Consider the following 16,403-nt stretch of genomic DNA (forward strand, 5'->3'; position numbering starts at 1 on the left):
TTAAAAAAATGTTTAGAAATTAACTTTTTCAATTATTTTTTATTGTTCGGATTGACTTTAATATTAAAACATAAATGAAAATGAAAGACCTTTTTTAAGAAACCCGCAGTATTATAATTTTTCATGTTTAATTTCGAACGGTGTTTTAATAGTGTTATTTTACACCGAATTTACACTTTAAATTGGCCCCTAAAAACTCACGGTAAAAAAACTCTCTTTTGGGTGTTTTTACGGTGTTTACTCCGTTTTAACACGTTTTTTACACTTCCATTTCTTAGAGTGAAGGTCTTAAAGAAAGTTACATTTGCGGACAACGAATCCTCAGATGACCATCGTACCCGTTCGGGAAAACCTTTCAAACCACGTCGTTAGCACTGGAAGGGGAATAATGTGGCGAGATAAAAAACTGTGTAATTTTAAATTAGAAGTTCAAATGTTTTTTATGTAAAAAATTAACTCCTAGCATTTTACTTTTTTACCTTGTATATATATAGCATAACAAAAGATAATAAAGTTTAGTTGATTCGTAACGCTAACATGTTTTTCTGTCTCTCCGACTTACGTACCCACAGCATCTTAACGTGTGTTACGCATAAAGGAAACCAAGCTGAAAGTCGTCTGTCGATTAAAGGCTTCAACGGAACAATCTGGTTGACGATGATTTTCTGTTTGATAATAATGGCGATAGCAACTTCCTTTCTCAAATATATCAAATAAACTAGGATGAATAATCTACTCCGCCTCATCTATGAAAGTGTTTGGAAATACGTCTCTGGTCTCCTCGAAAACTGTTAAGTTCAATCGCATTTGTTTTCGTTGGAAAATAACATAAATGTTTTCGTCTGCGCGCAAAAATTTCCAGATTGGAAAATGTTATACCACTTTGTGTTAACCCAGCGTAAATATGATTTCTCATTTGAATTCAGATTCGGATGGTTCTCTTGATGGAACTACGATGAGAATTCTATTTCTGGGCTGGTTACTTGGCGCAATGTTTTTTGTCAAATGTTATTCTGGACTATTGAGCGGCGAACTATTAATTTCCAAGGATCAACACATCGACAGTATCAACGATGTCCTACTACAACGTCGATTAACACCAATTATGTTGACACACTCAGAAATTAATCGGATAATAACAAATGGGGTAATACTATGAAAGAAATAGTTGCCAATTTGCAATTAATGTAGTAAAGGGGGTAAAATGCCACGCTCAGAATTTGGGATAATTTGGGAAAATATCAAAGACCGATAGTAAACAACTAGATAATTAACTAGGGTTGTCAATTAACCGTTTAAGTTTTCATATCGAATTATTTTAATGAAAGTAAAGAACACCAAAAACTGAGACGCTCAAACTTAGCGTATACATAGAACTAGCTTCCCTCCAGAGAACGAAATACGTTGGTAATGTTTGTGAACGTTATTATTACAGAAAAATGAAAATGCAGAGTATTCTCGTCTTCAGAAGCGTGTCCGATCGGATACTTAAACAGAATTATTCGATTACACCTTATCCCCATAGACTTGTTTGTCAGTGGCGCAGGTGCGTTTCTTTACGAGAGGGACCTTACGCCACACTTTCTGTATTTACTGCGACATAAACTCAAGAAATATGATAATAAATATTACATTGGGAATAAAACTTACGAAGCTTATGCTATACACTACAAGTTCAACAAGAGACTGTCAAGAAGCATTCTCGACCAACTTGACTATTTGTAATATACTAAAAACCCAAGTATTGAATGATTATTGTAAGGGCTGTGCGAATAGTAAATATTCTATTCGAAATCCGAACCGAGTACTCGTTCTTCAAAAATTTTAGTTCGGTTGCTAGTTTTTTTTTTCAAAACGAGTACTCGAAACTTCGATTACTCGGTTTTACCAGACGAATAATCGTTTCAAAACGATCAGTCGTTTACACCTAGCAGTTCTAGCTTTTTTAAAAACGAGTACTCGTTTTCTAAATACACGTAGCAATCGAAAAATATTGTAGTTCACTCATAGAATGGAATTTTTCCTTTCTCCCTGAGTATTTCGCTAGAGAAAAACAAAACACTACGAACTGCGCAATCATGTTGAAATTCCAAAACAAAAACCCGCTTGATATATGTCACGTGACCATACTAGTCCCACCCATTTTCAATAGAGTACTCGGTTTATGGAACACTCTAAAGCTAGATTCCCACTCGACCGAAAAAACCCGGCGGAAATCACGCAGCCGACGGAAGAAATTTTAACTTACGCCGGAATCCGGCGGTAGACCGTTCACACTACGACTGAATTTAGAGTTTGGCGGTAGATATTATTGGGTCAAGTGATAGATTTGAGTGGTTTCCACAACATCTATTTCTATATTAAAACATATAATATCAAGACCTGATGACGACTTGTATAGGATAATGATAGATCACCAAAAGTATATAAATTAAAACAAAGGTCTCTATTAAGAGGGGTACAGGGAGCCAGTTCATGGTGCCAGGTCATACAAGTTCCCCAATTTCCTACGGCCCTTTACACGTTTAGTGTATTACCAAAAATTAAACATGTTTATAAAAACGTACCACAAAGGCGCCCAAGCGATGTTCTATAATTAAAAAAAAATTCAAGAATACGGCAGTAGGTCTAAAATTACATCATCGCTAAACTTGTTTCAGTGCTTGATCACCGTGATATTTTGCTTCGCCTCGGAGTTTGAATGGGAGATTTGTATATTAATTTCCCATACAAACCCTTGTATACAATTCAATTATTTCGTGACTTTTTGTTAATGCAATAATTTTTGGCCGTTTTAATATCGACCCCCTTTAGCGACATGTCACTCAAGCTAATATCAAGAGTTAAACGAAACACCAGCAGAGATTTTAGCTTGTGGAAAATATTTTGATGTACTTACTTCGTCTTCATTGGTAGCTCTTACCCGATCGGCATTAGCCAAGATCAATCCCACAAAATCAGCTGGCAGAGTCCCTTTGCTCAAAATTATGAAAATTGCGGTGCAAAACATCAAGCAATTGCCCAAGATATTGTAGCGTACTGTCAGCCATCTGGAAAGAAATTCCATTTTAGTAAATTGAAGAAATGAGTAAGCGGCTTGTTATACCCGCACAGTTATAAGTGTTGTGTATATGCCGAAACAGATCTCGCTCCGAAACGAAAAAGACGCAATAAGAAAATTACCTTTGCGCCATGTTCATCATGTAATTAGCGCCTGTGCATTCGTCGATCAGTTTCAGGAATCGTACTTCGAAAGTCTTTCCGGCGTCACACGCCCTGATGACAGTGCTGCCAGCCACTGATCCTCCCACGTGCGAAAACAAGAAGGAATTTCTCAAGCTTGTTATCCGCTTGAATTGCCGATTGCTCGACATGAGGAAACGCTGCAAAAGACATTGCCCAATGCGAAGTTTAAATGCGATATTATAAAGTAATTCCCTCCAGCAATAGGCACGGGCACACCGCCTGTAAATTGCGCGTGCCTTCTACAACATTTTGCAATAAATTATATCAGTGCCTAAACTCTTTAAGCTGTTCAATAATTCAAAGATTTACAGTTATTTTAATTGCGCGAGGGAAGTGCTGCTTTGAGAAGTCTCGGTTAGTCCAGTCGTGGCGAGAAGGATAATTTCCCTTCGCCTTCGGCGCTTTTCTAAGCTTTAGAAAACCTCCTTCAAAAATCTTATAAAACGTCTCTTAACTTAAGGAAATGTCGAACTTGACTAAGTTCAATGCTCTATTTTTTGATAGTCTCAGTTGGAGCGCTCGAAGCTCTGAAATGCAACCAACTCCCAGGTTATTAGAGATTCGAAGCAGCTGCCCTTCACTCGATACGAATTCCGTGTTTAACCACGGAAATTAACAATTGAGAGTGATACTGAATAATTACTTGTGACAGGAGACTGAAATAGAGTTCCTACCTGAAGTAAAATGTATCCAACGACAACAACAATGTAGGGAATTATGAATAATGGTAAAAATATTGCAATTCCTAGGGGGAAAACAACTAAATATATCAATCCTCTATTGGTTTGCAATATCACTGGAGGTAATTGCTGATCGAGGGCGTCGATATCTTGGGAGAAACGATTGAGTATCCTTCCAACTGGAGTCGTGTCGAAGAAGGACATGGGAGAACGAGATACGCCATTGAGCATTTTCCCATGTAGACAGTTTGCCGCTCGTAGACAGCGAAAGACGTTCATGCTTGTGTTCAGAAATGTTAAAATGGCTTGGCTTAGACCAAAAATGAATAAGACCGTTATACGGATTGCTTTTAAGTCTGGGTTCGCCTTAAAATCTTCCATGGAGTCTGCGCACCACAGTGACAGCCAGTACATTGATGCGAAATTAAGGACTGTGCCACTGGTGGCTATTACTGCGAAGATCGCACACCATGTTATACCGTAGGCTTTAATATATTGTTTGTATTGTGATACGGAAATCTGCAAATGCGCAACAATATTATTACAAGGGAAATGTGTGTAGAGAGTTTTACTTCTCGAGAAGCCAAGAAAAGTCCAAACTCCCCTAGTATATTAATAATCACATACGTTTCCTTCTTTGAGCGTCTCTTTAGTCACGAGTTTTGCCCCATCTTCATCCGAGACTTTTCCTTGGGATGGAAATTGAAGTCTTTCAACTTTGATATTTACCGAACTTCAAAAAGTTTGTTACCAAATTTCATAAATTAGTAAAGTCTGCTCAACTTGAAAAGAAACAATTCAATAAATTTAAAATATGGGCTAGTTCTACAATCAGTACATGCCACATGGCGTTTATCCAGAAAGAAATTTGCTGGGTTATTTTGTTCAGTACATGGTTCATTTCTACGACTTAAATTTTTCGTTTTTCTACTACGTACTGACGGTAGAAAATGCTGATATAGCTTAAAAATTTATTCACGAAGGATCTTCTTTATTCTTCTCACTCATGTGTTGCCCGAAATAATCCTTGGCCATTCCCTGACGACTCATGATTTCGTCATAGGTTCCCTTCTCGATGATTCGTCCGTTGTTCATGAAGAAGATCTCGTCCACTTCTCGAATGAAGCTCAAGTTGTGCGTCACCAAAATTCTTGTCTGTAACAGATTAAATTGCTATTTGTCAAAACGAGCAAGGAACTACCAAACAGAAGCTGCTTTCGAAAGTGAAAGGGTTCTTTGAGATCAATACATTTTGATTAGAGGTGTGCGGTTAACCGTTTCAATCGAATAATTCGATCGAATACCGAACCGAATAATTCTATTCGGTATTTGATAAGCCTATTTTCACTATTCTATTCGAATATCGAATACCGAACTGACTATTCGGTTAAAGTTCGACTACCATAAATTTAGGTCCTTGGCACTAGAGAGACCCACCTTATTTAAAAAAATATCATCCCAATTTTATTTGTCCCCATCAAAAACTCCCAGCAAGTGCATAGGAAATTTTTAAAAATACTTGACCACCAATGTGGATAGGTATTTTGAAATTTAGGAGCTTCTAAATGTTCTTCTCCTTGCTTTGTAATTTTATTGGCGAATATTAAGGTTACTACCCGATTAACCGCGAATAGTTGGCCTAGTATTCGCGAATATTAGGGTTAAATATTCGCGGTTACTAGGCTTAACTATTCGCGATTAATCGGGAAGGAAAAAAATTACCAAGGCCCAACTATTGGGTATTCGATTTGGAATAAACTATTCGATTCGGTATTTGATAAGGAAAACTTTTTGGTATTCGATAACCGGTTCGATACCCAAAAAGTGGTATTCGCACACCCCTAATTTTGATCACTTTTCGAGCCAATATTATTGAAGTTATGAGACTTTAAATCAAAATCTATGCGGCTTAGATAAATATGTACACACAAGATGTTCACTGAAATTTATTTCAGAGCAAAGACACTGTTAATTTTCAGGACACCATATTCAACTATTATCGGGATTTAACCGTAACGAAATTATGGACGCTTAGAAATTTCGAGTAACATTTAAGAGTAGCGTTATTTACTTTCTTTCGAAGAAATCCTTTTGGTCCGATGACTTCGTTGAAGAGATGTTTGGCCACGTGCGAGTCAACCTCCCCCAAAGGGTCATCAAAGAGATAAACATCGTCATTGCGATAAATTGCTCTGGCCACGTTGACCCTTTGCTTCTGACCACCACTCAAGTTGATACCCTATCATGTAGAATTAGTAAACGGACACATTACTAACGAAAGCAGCCATATGTGGAACTATGAATGAAACGTCGCAACGCCAAGTTTTTCGAGTACATCGCATTGTTTTTCAGCCCATTTCCACAGCTACCCGTGAAACACCCCTAAGGCGCTCTTCGGACATGTGTTCGCTAACCTCCACTGTCCTATGTTAAGCGCGAGGAAGCGCGACACCTCTCATGATTATTAGCGTATCCAAGGGCTTGCTAGTCTAATCATGTAAGGCGCACTGGTTGGAAACACTAGTATAGCGTTATTTTGAGAAGACACGAAAAAAAACGAAAGGAGACGTGTTTTGGGGTAAACCAGTAGTCTACTCCGTGATAGAGCTCGGCATTATCTATCCATTATCCACAAATTGGTGGATAACCGATTATTTATAAACAAAGTTGTGGATTATAATACGATTTAACATGTAAGTTCTGTGGATAATTTTCGAGTATGGATAAAGATAAAATAACTTGGATAATGGATAGATAATGCCGAGCTCTACTCCGTGAGCCTAAACTTCCTCAATGTTAAAATGGAGGTCGAAAGGGATTAAATTGACTTCTCTCGCCAACACAAAATGGACAAATTTCAAAAACTCTCGTACAGTTTGCGCAACTACAGACAATGGATGTCTTTTCTTTTCATAATAAAGTTCTCACGAGAGGGCAGTTTAGAGTGCGAGTTACTACAAAACCACAAGGAGTAAACATTCCACCCACGAGAGTCAGGCCACTCCATATACACTTCACTCGTGTATATGCTGTTCGTGGCTTGGCGGAACCACTTGCAAAACAAAAAAATTCCTGTATTTTTTGCGCCCGATTTCCCGTAGGCGCTGACATAATGAAAGAGGTCAGGTGACGTACGGTTCCATCAAAGACCTATTGATGGATACTTAAAGAAGAAGACAATCTGCTTTGATAATACGTACTCTTTCACCAATCTCTGTTTCGTCGTCAGCAGGAAGCTGGTCAAGGTCTGGTTGTAGGGCGCAAGCGTGTATGACGGTGTTGTATCTTTCCCGGTTCATTTCGTTGACGAAGAGAATATTCTGTCTGAGTGAGGCGTTCTGAATCCAGGGTTGTTGAGTGACGTATCCCACTCTTCCGGCCACTCTCACCTCCCCCTCCACCTTCTGCATCTCGGACACCAGAGCAGACAAGAGGGAAGATTTGCCACAACCCACCGGACCCACCACGGCCACCAACGAACCGCGGGACACTTTCAAATTGATGTCCTGAAGAGACGCCGCTGTTTCGTCTTTCAGATTCCAAAAAAACGTTCCATTCGTAATCTCAATTGCTGAAATTTTCATAGAAATAAATTGATGTTAACTTTGGTCAAAAATGACCAATTGCGAGTTCAGAAATATCTGGAAACAATCTAAAAGCAACTTCAGGCTTTCCTCATGCTGAATTGCATATTTTACAAATAAGACTTTTAAAGGAGGGTTTCCTTCTAAAATTGATTATTGTGCTAAGCCCCCAGTTCCTTTTGACCCGCAGTATAAAGCTAATATGGGAATAAACCTAATTATTATGGGAGGATGTTTTCTGTTTATAGCAATGCCCGGATTGGTGGATTAAGTTCTAAAGAAGTTCGTTCAATAGTCTCATTCTCCGTGCTCAATTTCGCGCTATAACCAATCAACCAAGTCCATTAATTTAGCCTAGGAAGTGGACAATTACAATACAGCTGGTAAAGCGTAAGTCTCTGCTGAGATAGAATTCCTTTTAACTTCATGGATGGGGGTTATTTTTTCCCCTTACCAAGGCCTGTTTGGCATCTAGAGCTCATCTCTTAGAAACCTTTCTTCGAGCGAGAGGGGCGTGACCCCTTCTGCAGGATCTCTCCCAATAAGGAAAATTTGGCGTACGAGTCGCACCTAAACCGAAGGTCTGAGAAACGTTATCGCGAGGTGGCGAATGTGTCGCGTTTCTTCAGTACTGCTCTACAGAGAGGGGAGCCTCAGACCCCCCATTTGCTTACTTCCTAGGCAAATTTAATGGACTTCTTCTCTTACCTTTTAACCTTTTAATTTTGAGGTTAACTTCACCAGCGTGTGTATCAATCGCTGTTGGAGATAATAAGTAACAAATCCCAGTTTTTCAAATAACTGATAAATTGACATACCAAACTGGGTGTCGCTAGCCAATTGCTCCACGTAATGCTTGGTTTCCCCACGACTCAACATGTTCGCAATTCTTTTTACCGAAACGTGTGTCTGTAAAGAATATTTTAGTGGATCATGCTTCACTTTGAGATGTTTTTACGAAAGGGATGGTCCACGAGAAAATTCTGTACGATTCTGTTTTTTTAAAATGATACCTCATTGTTGGAAAAATGTTTGTACTAAGACATGAAATTAGTTGCCGTTATTTAATGACGCCAACTATAATTTCAGAAGTTTCATTTATACAGTAGGACGATGGCAATAGAATGATACATAATATCAAAAGCGGATGAGAGGAAAAGTATGAAAATGGCCAAAAGTCGCGAGTCATCAGAGTTTCGCTGTAGTTGACCGTTTTATTGGGCCTGTTCACTCCCTTAAAATAGGTCTTGTGTTAATTCGCGGTTACGGGGTTATCGTCGTCTGCTATTGTATATGCTAGAACTTCCTCGATTTGTGTGTGTAGTCAAGACAGAGTAGCTGATAATGTTTTAAAAGGTTTTTGAAGGTATAATATGTATTTGAAGGTATAATATGTATTTGAAGGTATAATATGTATTTGAAGGTATAATATGTATTTGAAGGTATAATATGTATTTGAAGGTATAATATGTATTTAAAGGTATAATATGTATTTGAAGGTATAATATGTATTTAAGTAAGGTTATCGAAGCAATAGAAGAGAACATAAAACTAGATACGTTTAAAACAAATCTCGGTAATTTAGCTATAGCGCGAGCAGCTTGCGTCGTGATTCGCGTGACCGAGAGGGCTATGGTTAAACCAAGGAGCATAAATGTCTGAACTACTTTCAGTCGCGAGTTTGCAAGTCCATCAGTCACTAGAAAACTAAATAGTTATTGGTGAAACATTGATGTCCGCGTTTTTTAACACAGGCTCTATGGCCATTGTCATACTTTCCCTCTCATCCACATTTGATAATATCAAAAGAATATATATTAAAACCGGAATGTATGGAGGGGGGTTGGAAAGGCTAAAGGGGCTACCGGTGTTCCCTTGATGGTGGAAACATATGGCGAGGCCTTATTTAATTTTTTTTTTAAAGTGTAGCTCTTCCCCCATCGTCTGCTTAGCCATCTGCTGAAGACGGTAAATGTCTAGTTGTTTCAAACTAGGGACCGAGCGGATAGAGGGTAGAGTTAGCGGAAGAATTTTCACTTTTTTGGCAGCCAATGAAAATATTTAAGCGGGAAATAATCGTACTTCGTCAGTCTATGACGTCGCTAACATAAAATAAACCACGGCAGATGTTTCCAAGATCATTTCACGCCTATTATGATTTTACCTTAGCCATTCCAACTCCCCTCCATTCATTCCTGGTAGTACAAATAGCGAGCGAAAAAATTAACCATCCAATAATTACTCTTTTCCATCAAAGGGGGTAGTAAAACTGTACAAGTCGAGAAAGACTATATAATTTGCTTTGTAAGTGGACTAGCACACTTTTACTATTTTGTGTTTTTTAAAACTGTTAGTCTGGCAGCTCTGTTTCCCAAGTTTGGTTGGTTCCTTCGGTGCGACTAAGGCCCGATAGTTCTATATTTTCTTTGCTAAGGCTTAGTTGCCTTGTGTTTTCGTAAGTTTGATTCTCTCCGACACGTTTTCGACTTTCGTTACTCGACTCTCGTATTTAAAAATGCCGAAGTGTGCACCATTTTCTGTAAGAAAGAAAGGCGGGACCATATGTTGCATTCCAAATTGTAAGAACAATACGAGGGATAAACAAGGGGATTCATTTCACATATTCCCGAAAGACGAGTGTGTACGAGACGAATGGATAAGAAGAATCACGTTTGTTAAAAGCAAGATTGGTAACATTAAGCCTCGGCCTTATCATGACTGTAATGCCAATGATTATCGATATCATTGGTATCCTGCGAAAGGTTCAGTTGTTTGTGGTATGCATTTTCGAAAAGATAGGAGAAAGCGAAAGGAAGACCTATACCCTATTTACATGGGGAAGTATCAATTTTCGAGAAAAATAACGGAACCTTTTCAAATGAATGACGAGAGCCTACTCCCAGACGTTGCGGCTTATGAAACGGTGGATTGTTCGAAGACTATATCAGTCACTGTTGATGAACCTCAATTTACAACAACTAAATTGGATTCGACAGGTATGAACGTTTAAAACATTCTTAATAGTTCACAAGATAATGGCCATAATCGCTTATTTTAAATATTTAGACCACAACTACTGTAAAACAAAAGGGGATGATATTTTAATATTGAAGAAAACGGAAAAGGAACTAAATGCTAAGGTGTCTGTTCTAAATTTGAAAGTGGCTACGCTACTTGAAGAAAATGCTACTTTGAAGGAAAGGTTACAAGTCTTGGAACAAGCCATGGAAGAAAGATCCAAAAATGCGTTTAATTTTGAAAACATTAGTGAAAATGAGAAGAAATTGAACTTTTACACCGGATTTAGATCTAAAAACGAGTTCTTAGACCTCTATAAATATGTCGAAAATGATCTATCGACTATAAATATGTATAAAAATAACCCAAAAGATAGGAAACACGCCCCTAGAAATGCGTCTTCACCAGGTAGACCTATGGTTTTGGATTTTAAAAATCAATTATTTCTAGTATTATGCCGACTCAAGGTTGGCGTTTTAGAGGAAGATTTAGCATACAGGTTTCAAATTAGTGTTTCATCTGTTAGCAATATATGGATAACGTGGATTGACCTTTTGTATAAGAGACTTACTCGAATGAGAATTTGGCCATCGAGAAAAAGTGTTGACAAGTACATGCCTGAATCGTTCCGTGAACTCTATCCTACTACACGAATCACCATAGACTGTACGGAACTATTTATTGAAACACCTAGTGATTATGATACTCAAAGCGATACCTCTTCTAACTACAAAAGCCATAATACTGCGAAAGGCTTGATCGGCATAACCCCAAATGGTTTTGTTAGTTTTGTATCTGACCTTTCTCCAGTACGCGTGTCTTATAAAGAAATTACAAACAGCAGTGGTCTTTATAAGAAATTGGAACCCGGTGATTCAGTTATGGCAGATAGAGGGTTTCTAATATCTGAAGAGTTGAAACAAATTGGAGTGACTCTGAACATACCACCATTTTTACTGAACCGAACGCAGCTAACCGAAGATGAAGTTAAAAAAACTAGAGACATCGCAAACTTGAGAATACATGTCGAAAGAGTTATACGGGAATTAAAGACTAACCGTATCTTAAAATATACTTTCCCTAACCGCATGCATGGAAATTTAAATCAGATCTGGAAAATTTGTGCCTACTTGGTAAATTTTAAAAAGGAACCATTGTTAAATAGAAAATGCACGGAAACAAGCAATGATGAGTCATTTGAAAATTTATCACATTCTTTATTAGAGGAACGTTAAAGTGTGTAAATTGTAAAACGATCTAGAACAGAATAAGTTCGACCCTATATTTGAGTAGTTTGTTTATTCGAGTGCTCGTAAAGTGCTCTATAATATTTTGAGGCATCCTGTTTTTTATTTTTGCGCACGAGATCAGAGATGGCGTTTGCAAAAAATTACTCTATATGGAAAATTTGACGAGGCGCAGGCCACTCTGTGACAAAGTCTTTCTGAGGGTGTACAATGGGAAGCGTATTACGCGGTATAACACGAAAATACACTCGGGATTAGAACATATTGTAAGCATATCGCCCGAATTTACGACATTAAAACCTCCTAAGAGGTAATACCGTGGGAATACTCTAGTGCCTGATCCCTCGAAAGACGCTTGGTGCTCGCGACGTGCGGTTTTGCTGACGTTCGCTTAGGCGCCTCGCTATCACGGCCACTCGATGTTATGTACGACGGGACCCTCGTATTTTCAGCTTGAGAGGTTACTGGGAATCAGAGATCTCCACTCTAAACAGCGGCCGCTGTCACGGGAATCTTATATTGTGTCCGGTGAACCTCGTACTTTCATTGCCGACTGAATAGTGACGAGTGCCAAAGGCACACACAAAACATTAGTGTGGTTTAGTAAGCAAAGTCTTAGTGCCTATTGAATTTTGGATGTTATTAAAATGTAAGACTTGCATCGTGAGTCTATATCGTAAATATCGAAGCTTAACTGAATATTCTACTTTGATTTAGATATTAATTTTTCAATCTAAGTTTAATTTTTGATCTAATTGAGACCATTTTTGTTCATATTACATCCTTAGAAGATTGCGTCAAGTGTTGTTTATTTACTACTTTAAGAGGAATTTTAACTTGACCATGGACGACGATAGTCAAGCAAAATTGTTAAGGCCTTTGCCCCACGTTAACTGAACCGCTTCGTCACATTATCTTACATTATCACATATAATGATAACTTTAACCTCGGATATCCTGCTGAGATTGTTTTAAAGTTGCTAACTCTAGATTTTGAAGTTATATACTGTCTAGTGAAAGTTGAAGTTCCGAGTTAATGTTATAAACAGACTAGCATCGTTAGCCGATATCGTAAATTAACCCATAACCGATGGCAATATCAAAGCTTAAATGAAATAGCGATACCAATTTTTTAACTCATTAATCTGAAATAACAATATGATCTTTAATATTTAAAAAATATTCAGGTAGTATTTATAAAATATTAATTAAAAGACGATTAACAAGAGAAATTTAAAGTTAAGAGTAGCTTGATATCTTTCCCAGTAGATAATTGCTTGATATTGATATTTTAGTTTCACTGATTTAAAAACAAATGGTATTGGCATCGGTTTTACGATATTGGTCAATTGATAATCACTAAAAGTTTAAATAATTTCAATTAAACGGTTCAAAACTCGTAGGAAAAGCTTAGTTTTGAAATGAGTGAAATTCTAATTTTGAATTAATAAATTAATTTATTGTAGATAATTAATTTATTGCCTTAGTGTAATTTTTGCCGAAATAAAATTACGCAATGGAAGGGGAAGTGACGTACATTTGGGTTGGGTAAATGTTTGGCTGGAGATTCAAATGTCGATTTGGATTTGGGTTAGATAAATAAGAGAATACGGTTATAAGCACCCTCTCCATGTGGAACCAACCCTATTGTTTAGATTTGGATTTGGGGTCCTAATCATGTAAATGTTTAGAGAATAGTGTCCCTGGATACCTTGGAAGTGTTTTGATTATTTCCGGTCCTTTTCACTCATTTCTTGCTGTGAGTTATTATGTCAGTCATCTTTTAAGCAGGGACGGAAATATAACTTTGAGACACCTATGGGGGTCACTGCCTCAGTGGACCAATGTCCTATAAATTGATTAAGTGCGCAAAAATGTTTTGGTCTGCCAGCCCAACCTTGTTTTTCCGGCTCTGAATCTTTCCATCAGGGACGCGTGCCCAGACGCGTGAGGAGAGAATGCTTTCGAAATTAGCTTTTTCCCCAGCAACATTTTCTCGAATGTGAACTTTTCAATAAACTTATTATTATAAATCGCGATTAACATTTCATTGATGAGTTCTACCGGATATTATTTTTAATTTATGCAAATGGTACCGATTAAGGTCTAGTGCTGTTTTAGTTGGACAACATTTACCTGCAGTTCTTTGTATTTCTTGGTGCTGAGATAGTTCAGTGGAAGAAGAACGACAATAGGTACGATGCCAGAAAAGGCTGAATAGCCCAGTTCTTGATACATGAAGGCGAAGCACAGTACTGTTTGTACCGGGACCGACCACAAGAGGCCCAGTTGTGGCGACAAAATTTGGAATCTGTTCGTGTCGACGTACATCGTGTTCAGTATTTCGCCCATTGTCAAGTCACGTCGATCGCTGCTCGTCAAGCGAAATGTCTGTTGAAAGAATCTCATTAATGAAATATAGTGTCCCACTATCACGATAAGATTAACTTACTTTTTTGTACAGAACGTGCATGGTGGCCGATTTGAGTCTCAGTCCTAGTTTGGTGTGGAAAATGGCGCTGCCTTCTTGCAACAAAGATTGCGCGAGACAGGCCAGACCGTAAAGGCAAACGTAGAAAATCCCCTTCCACAAAGGATCTTCGCTCGTTGAGTAATCAATAATGGATCTGAAAACAAAAGTGAGTAAACTGGTTAACTCGGTTCCAAAGGTTACTTAATTCTTTGAAGAGTGGACAACCACTCGCTATTTCACCCTCTATTAGAATCATTTGTAAAGAATATTCAGTGGAATAAAAACATTCAGCTTAACATAACTGACCCACAGAAACATAAAATGTGTTTGCTCATATGTTTGAACCTTTCTGTACCCTTCAGTACGAGCAAAGAACAAACTGCAGCAACAAAGGAATCAAATTTCAAGCTTAAAGTGAAAACTGTACGATCTCGTTCTTATTATTTGAATTTGATTTCACATAAATAATCACTTATGTTATACGTTTCTATATGGCAAAAAATGTGACATTGTTTACCCAGTCAAAAGGGCGGGACATACAGACACTACGTCAGACAGAACTTGAAAGACCATTCCAGCGATTAAGCAAGGCCCGATTGTACTCAACAAGGGGAAAGCGATGGATTTGCTTCGATATTTAGTTTTGTTGCGTTCTTCCGAAAATCTTTTCATTTCCATTTCATCGCTAACACTATTTGTCTTATCTTGGGTCTTACAATGTTTTTCGAAAAGGCGCGAGACAGTCAACGCTCGCTCGGCGTCATTCAAGTCGTACACATCCGATGGCTCCAGGTTTTTCTTCAAACCTTTCCACAGGACGCTACAATTCATTTGAAAGAAAAATAATTATAGTGCAATGAGCTGCGCTGAAATAACTCCAAATAAGTGCAATATGAACAATTGAATGGCACTAGATTTACCTGGTAAGCCATGAATGAACATGCGTGCACAAAACGATGCGTCATCTTCCCTTGATTCCTTAATGTTTTAAAATAATCACCATTTTAATATAAAAATTTGATTTAGACACTAAAACCTTACAAAGCGCCAAATCGAGAACGACATGCGGGAAGAGCTAGTGTCGAACTTATATTACATTAACAAATAATTGTGTGTAGTATTACCATTTTGACTTCAATTTCGTACGTATGTTTTTTGTAGTGCGTAGAGGCGTCACTCATTGTGTGTAATACGAGGGTAACTACTACTAAAGAGTAAATTACCCACTCAATTACCAGCCCGAAATAGTCATCTTTGTCGTTCTGATACATTTCACGTCTTTATTATTTAACAGTAATATAATTAAGACGTAAAAAAATTCATAGGGGTCGGACTTTCTATAATATTTGCTATTGCTATATGGATTTGTGGCATATTTATATATACAACAACAGATAGGAACGTGTAAAAGCGTTTATACTCGCCTACAAATTGTTTATAAACAATTATCTACAAACATTGAAATAGCGGTACATGTGCATTCGCCTGATCTTGATAAACAATAACATTGGATATACTTTACGAGTTGTGGTATCCCAGGGCTCGACAATTTATATCGCTAAACAAATAAACACGCTCATTAAAATATAATATGTTGTTCATAAATCGTTAACTTCTTTTTTATAAATAATTGTTTTTTAGGTCTCTATAGATAGTATTGTTAGAATCGTGAAGACATATTCATAATTATACGCCTACTAGCCTGGGGTGTGCGCGACTAGAACCTATTTTCAATCCAACGTTAAAAAAATAGTAAAGAAGTATTTAAATTGTAATTATTCATGGGAATGGTCATTCCGTAATACACCGGAACGATTAAATACATAGTTTTACGTCGCTTTCGCCGCACTTGATCATGACCGAAGCTCCTACCTTAAAGCCTCATATACCACAGTTAGAAACTCCAAGCTCTGCTAATGCATCACGCCTGAATCCTCGTACCCGCAGTGACGTGTGGCAGCATTTTAATATTCTTCTCGAAACATCAGATGGTAAAACAAAACGCGTTGCCAAATGCAAATATTGTGAGAAGTAAGTATTGATTTCTTTGGTTATTTAAGTCGGTGTCATTCTAACTAAACCCGAACACGCCAAACATTAAAGGGAATAGTCGACAATATTATTCCGTCCTTACTGTAACCTACATGAAGGTTCT

General features: G+C 37.8%; 3 protein-coding genes across 3 annotated transcripts; 1 reads left to right on the forward strand and 2 right to left on the reverse strand.

Moving 5' to 3' along the window:
• Positions 1-2,769: 2,769 nt before the first annotated feature.
• Positions 2,770-3,663, reverse strand: LOC149602720 (ATP-binding cassette sub-family C member 2-like). The gene is made up of 2 exons (XM_089860485.1): positions 3,184-3,663; positions 2,770-3,050 (listed from the first exon to the last, which is right to left on the reverse strand). The coding sequence occupies exons 1-2, from the start codon at positions 3,372-3,374 to the stop codon at positions 2,837-2,839; spliced, it is 405 nt and encodes a 134-aa protein (XP_089716611.1). The 5' UTR covers positions 3,375-3,663; the 3' UTR covers positions 2,770-2,836.
• Positions 3,511-7,519, reverse strand: LOC149602721 (ATP-binding cassette sub-family C member 1-like). The gene is made up of 6 exons (XM_089860229.1): positions 7,127-7,519; positions 5,998-6,165; positions 4,906-5,081; positions 4,554-4,659; positions 3,921-4,445; positions 3,511-3,531 (listed from the first exon to the last, which is right to left on the reverse strand). The coding sequence occupies exons 1-6, from the start codon at positions 7,508-7,510 to the stop codon at positions 3,511-3,513; spliced, it is 1,380 nt and encodes a 459-aa protein (XP_089716355.1). The 5' UTR covers positions 7,511-7,519.
• A 2,187-nt stretch (positions 7,520-9,706) lies between these two features.
• LOC149602722 (uncharacterized) lies at positions 9,707-13,309 on the forward strand. The gene is made up of 2 exons (XM_089860401.1): positions 9,707-10,506; positions 10,577-13,309. Exons 1-2 carry the CDS (start codon positions 10,026-10,028, stop codon positions 11,761-11,763), a joined length of 1,668 nt encoding a protein of 555 aa, XP_089716527.1. The 5' UTR covers positions 9,707-10,025; the 3' UTR covers positions 11,764-13,309.
• Positions 13,310-16,403: the final 3,094 nt, after the last annotated feature.

Source organism: Phalangium opilio, unplaced genomic scaffold (assembly GCF_054372755.1).
Source record: "Phalangium opilio isolate 3A_F unplaced genomic scaffold, DU_Popi_V2 ptg000352l_1, whole genome shotgun sequence".
Taxonomy (NCBI): domain Eukaryota; kingdom Metazoa; phylum Arthropoda; class Arachnida; order Opiliones; family Phalangiidae; genus Phalangium; species Phalangium opilio.

Coding starts and splice junctions, on each gene's coding strand:
- LOC149602720 (XM_089860485.1), bottom strand. CDS start 3,374: ATGTCGAGCAATCGGCAATTCAAGCGGATAACAAGCTTGAGAAATTCC. Junction 3,051..3,183: donor ATGATGAACATGGCGCAAAG/GTAATTTTCTTA, acceptor ATTTCTTTCCAG/ATGGCTGACAGTACGCTACA.
- LOC149602721 (XM_089860229.1), bottom strand. CDS start 7,510: ATGAAAATTTCAGCAATTGAGATTACGAATGGAACGTTTTTTTGGAAT. Junction 5,082..5,997: donor AAGGATTTCTTCGAAAGAAA/GTAAATAACGCT, acceptor AATCTGTTACAG/ACAAGAATTTTGGTGACGCA. Junction 4,660..4,905: donor AAGAATAAAGAAGATCCTTC/GTGAATAAATTT, acceptor AACTTTTTGAAG/TTCGGTAAATATCAAAGTTG.
- LOC149602722 (XM_089860401.1), top strand. CDS start 10,026: ATGCCGAAGTGTGCACCATTTTCTGTAAGAAAGAAAGGCGGGACCATA. Junction 10,507..10,576: donor AACTAAATTGGATTCGACAG/GTATGAACGTTT, acceptor TTAAATATTTAG/ACCACAACTACTGTAAAACA.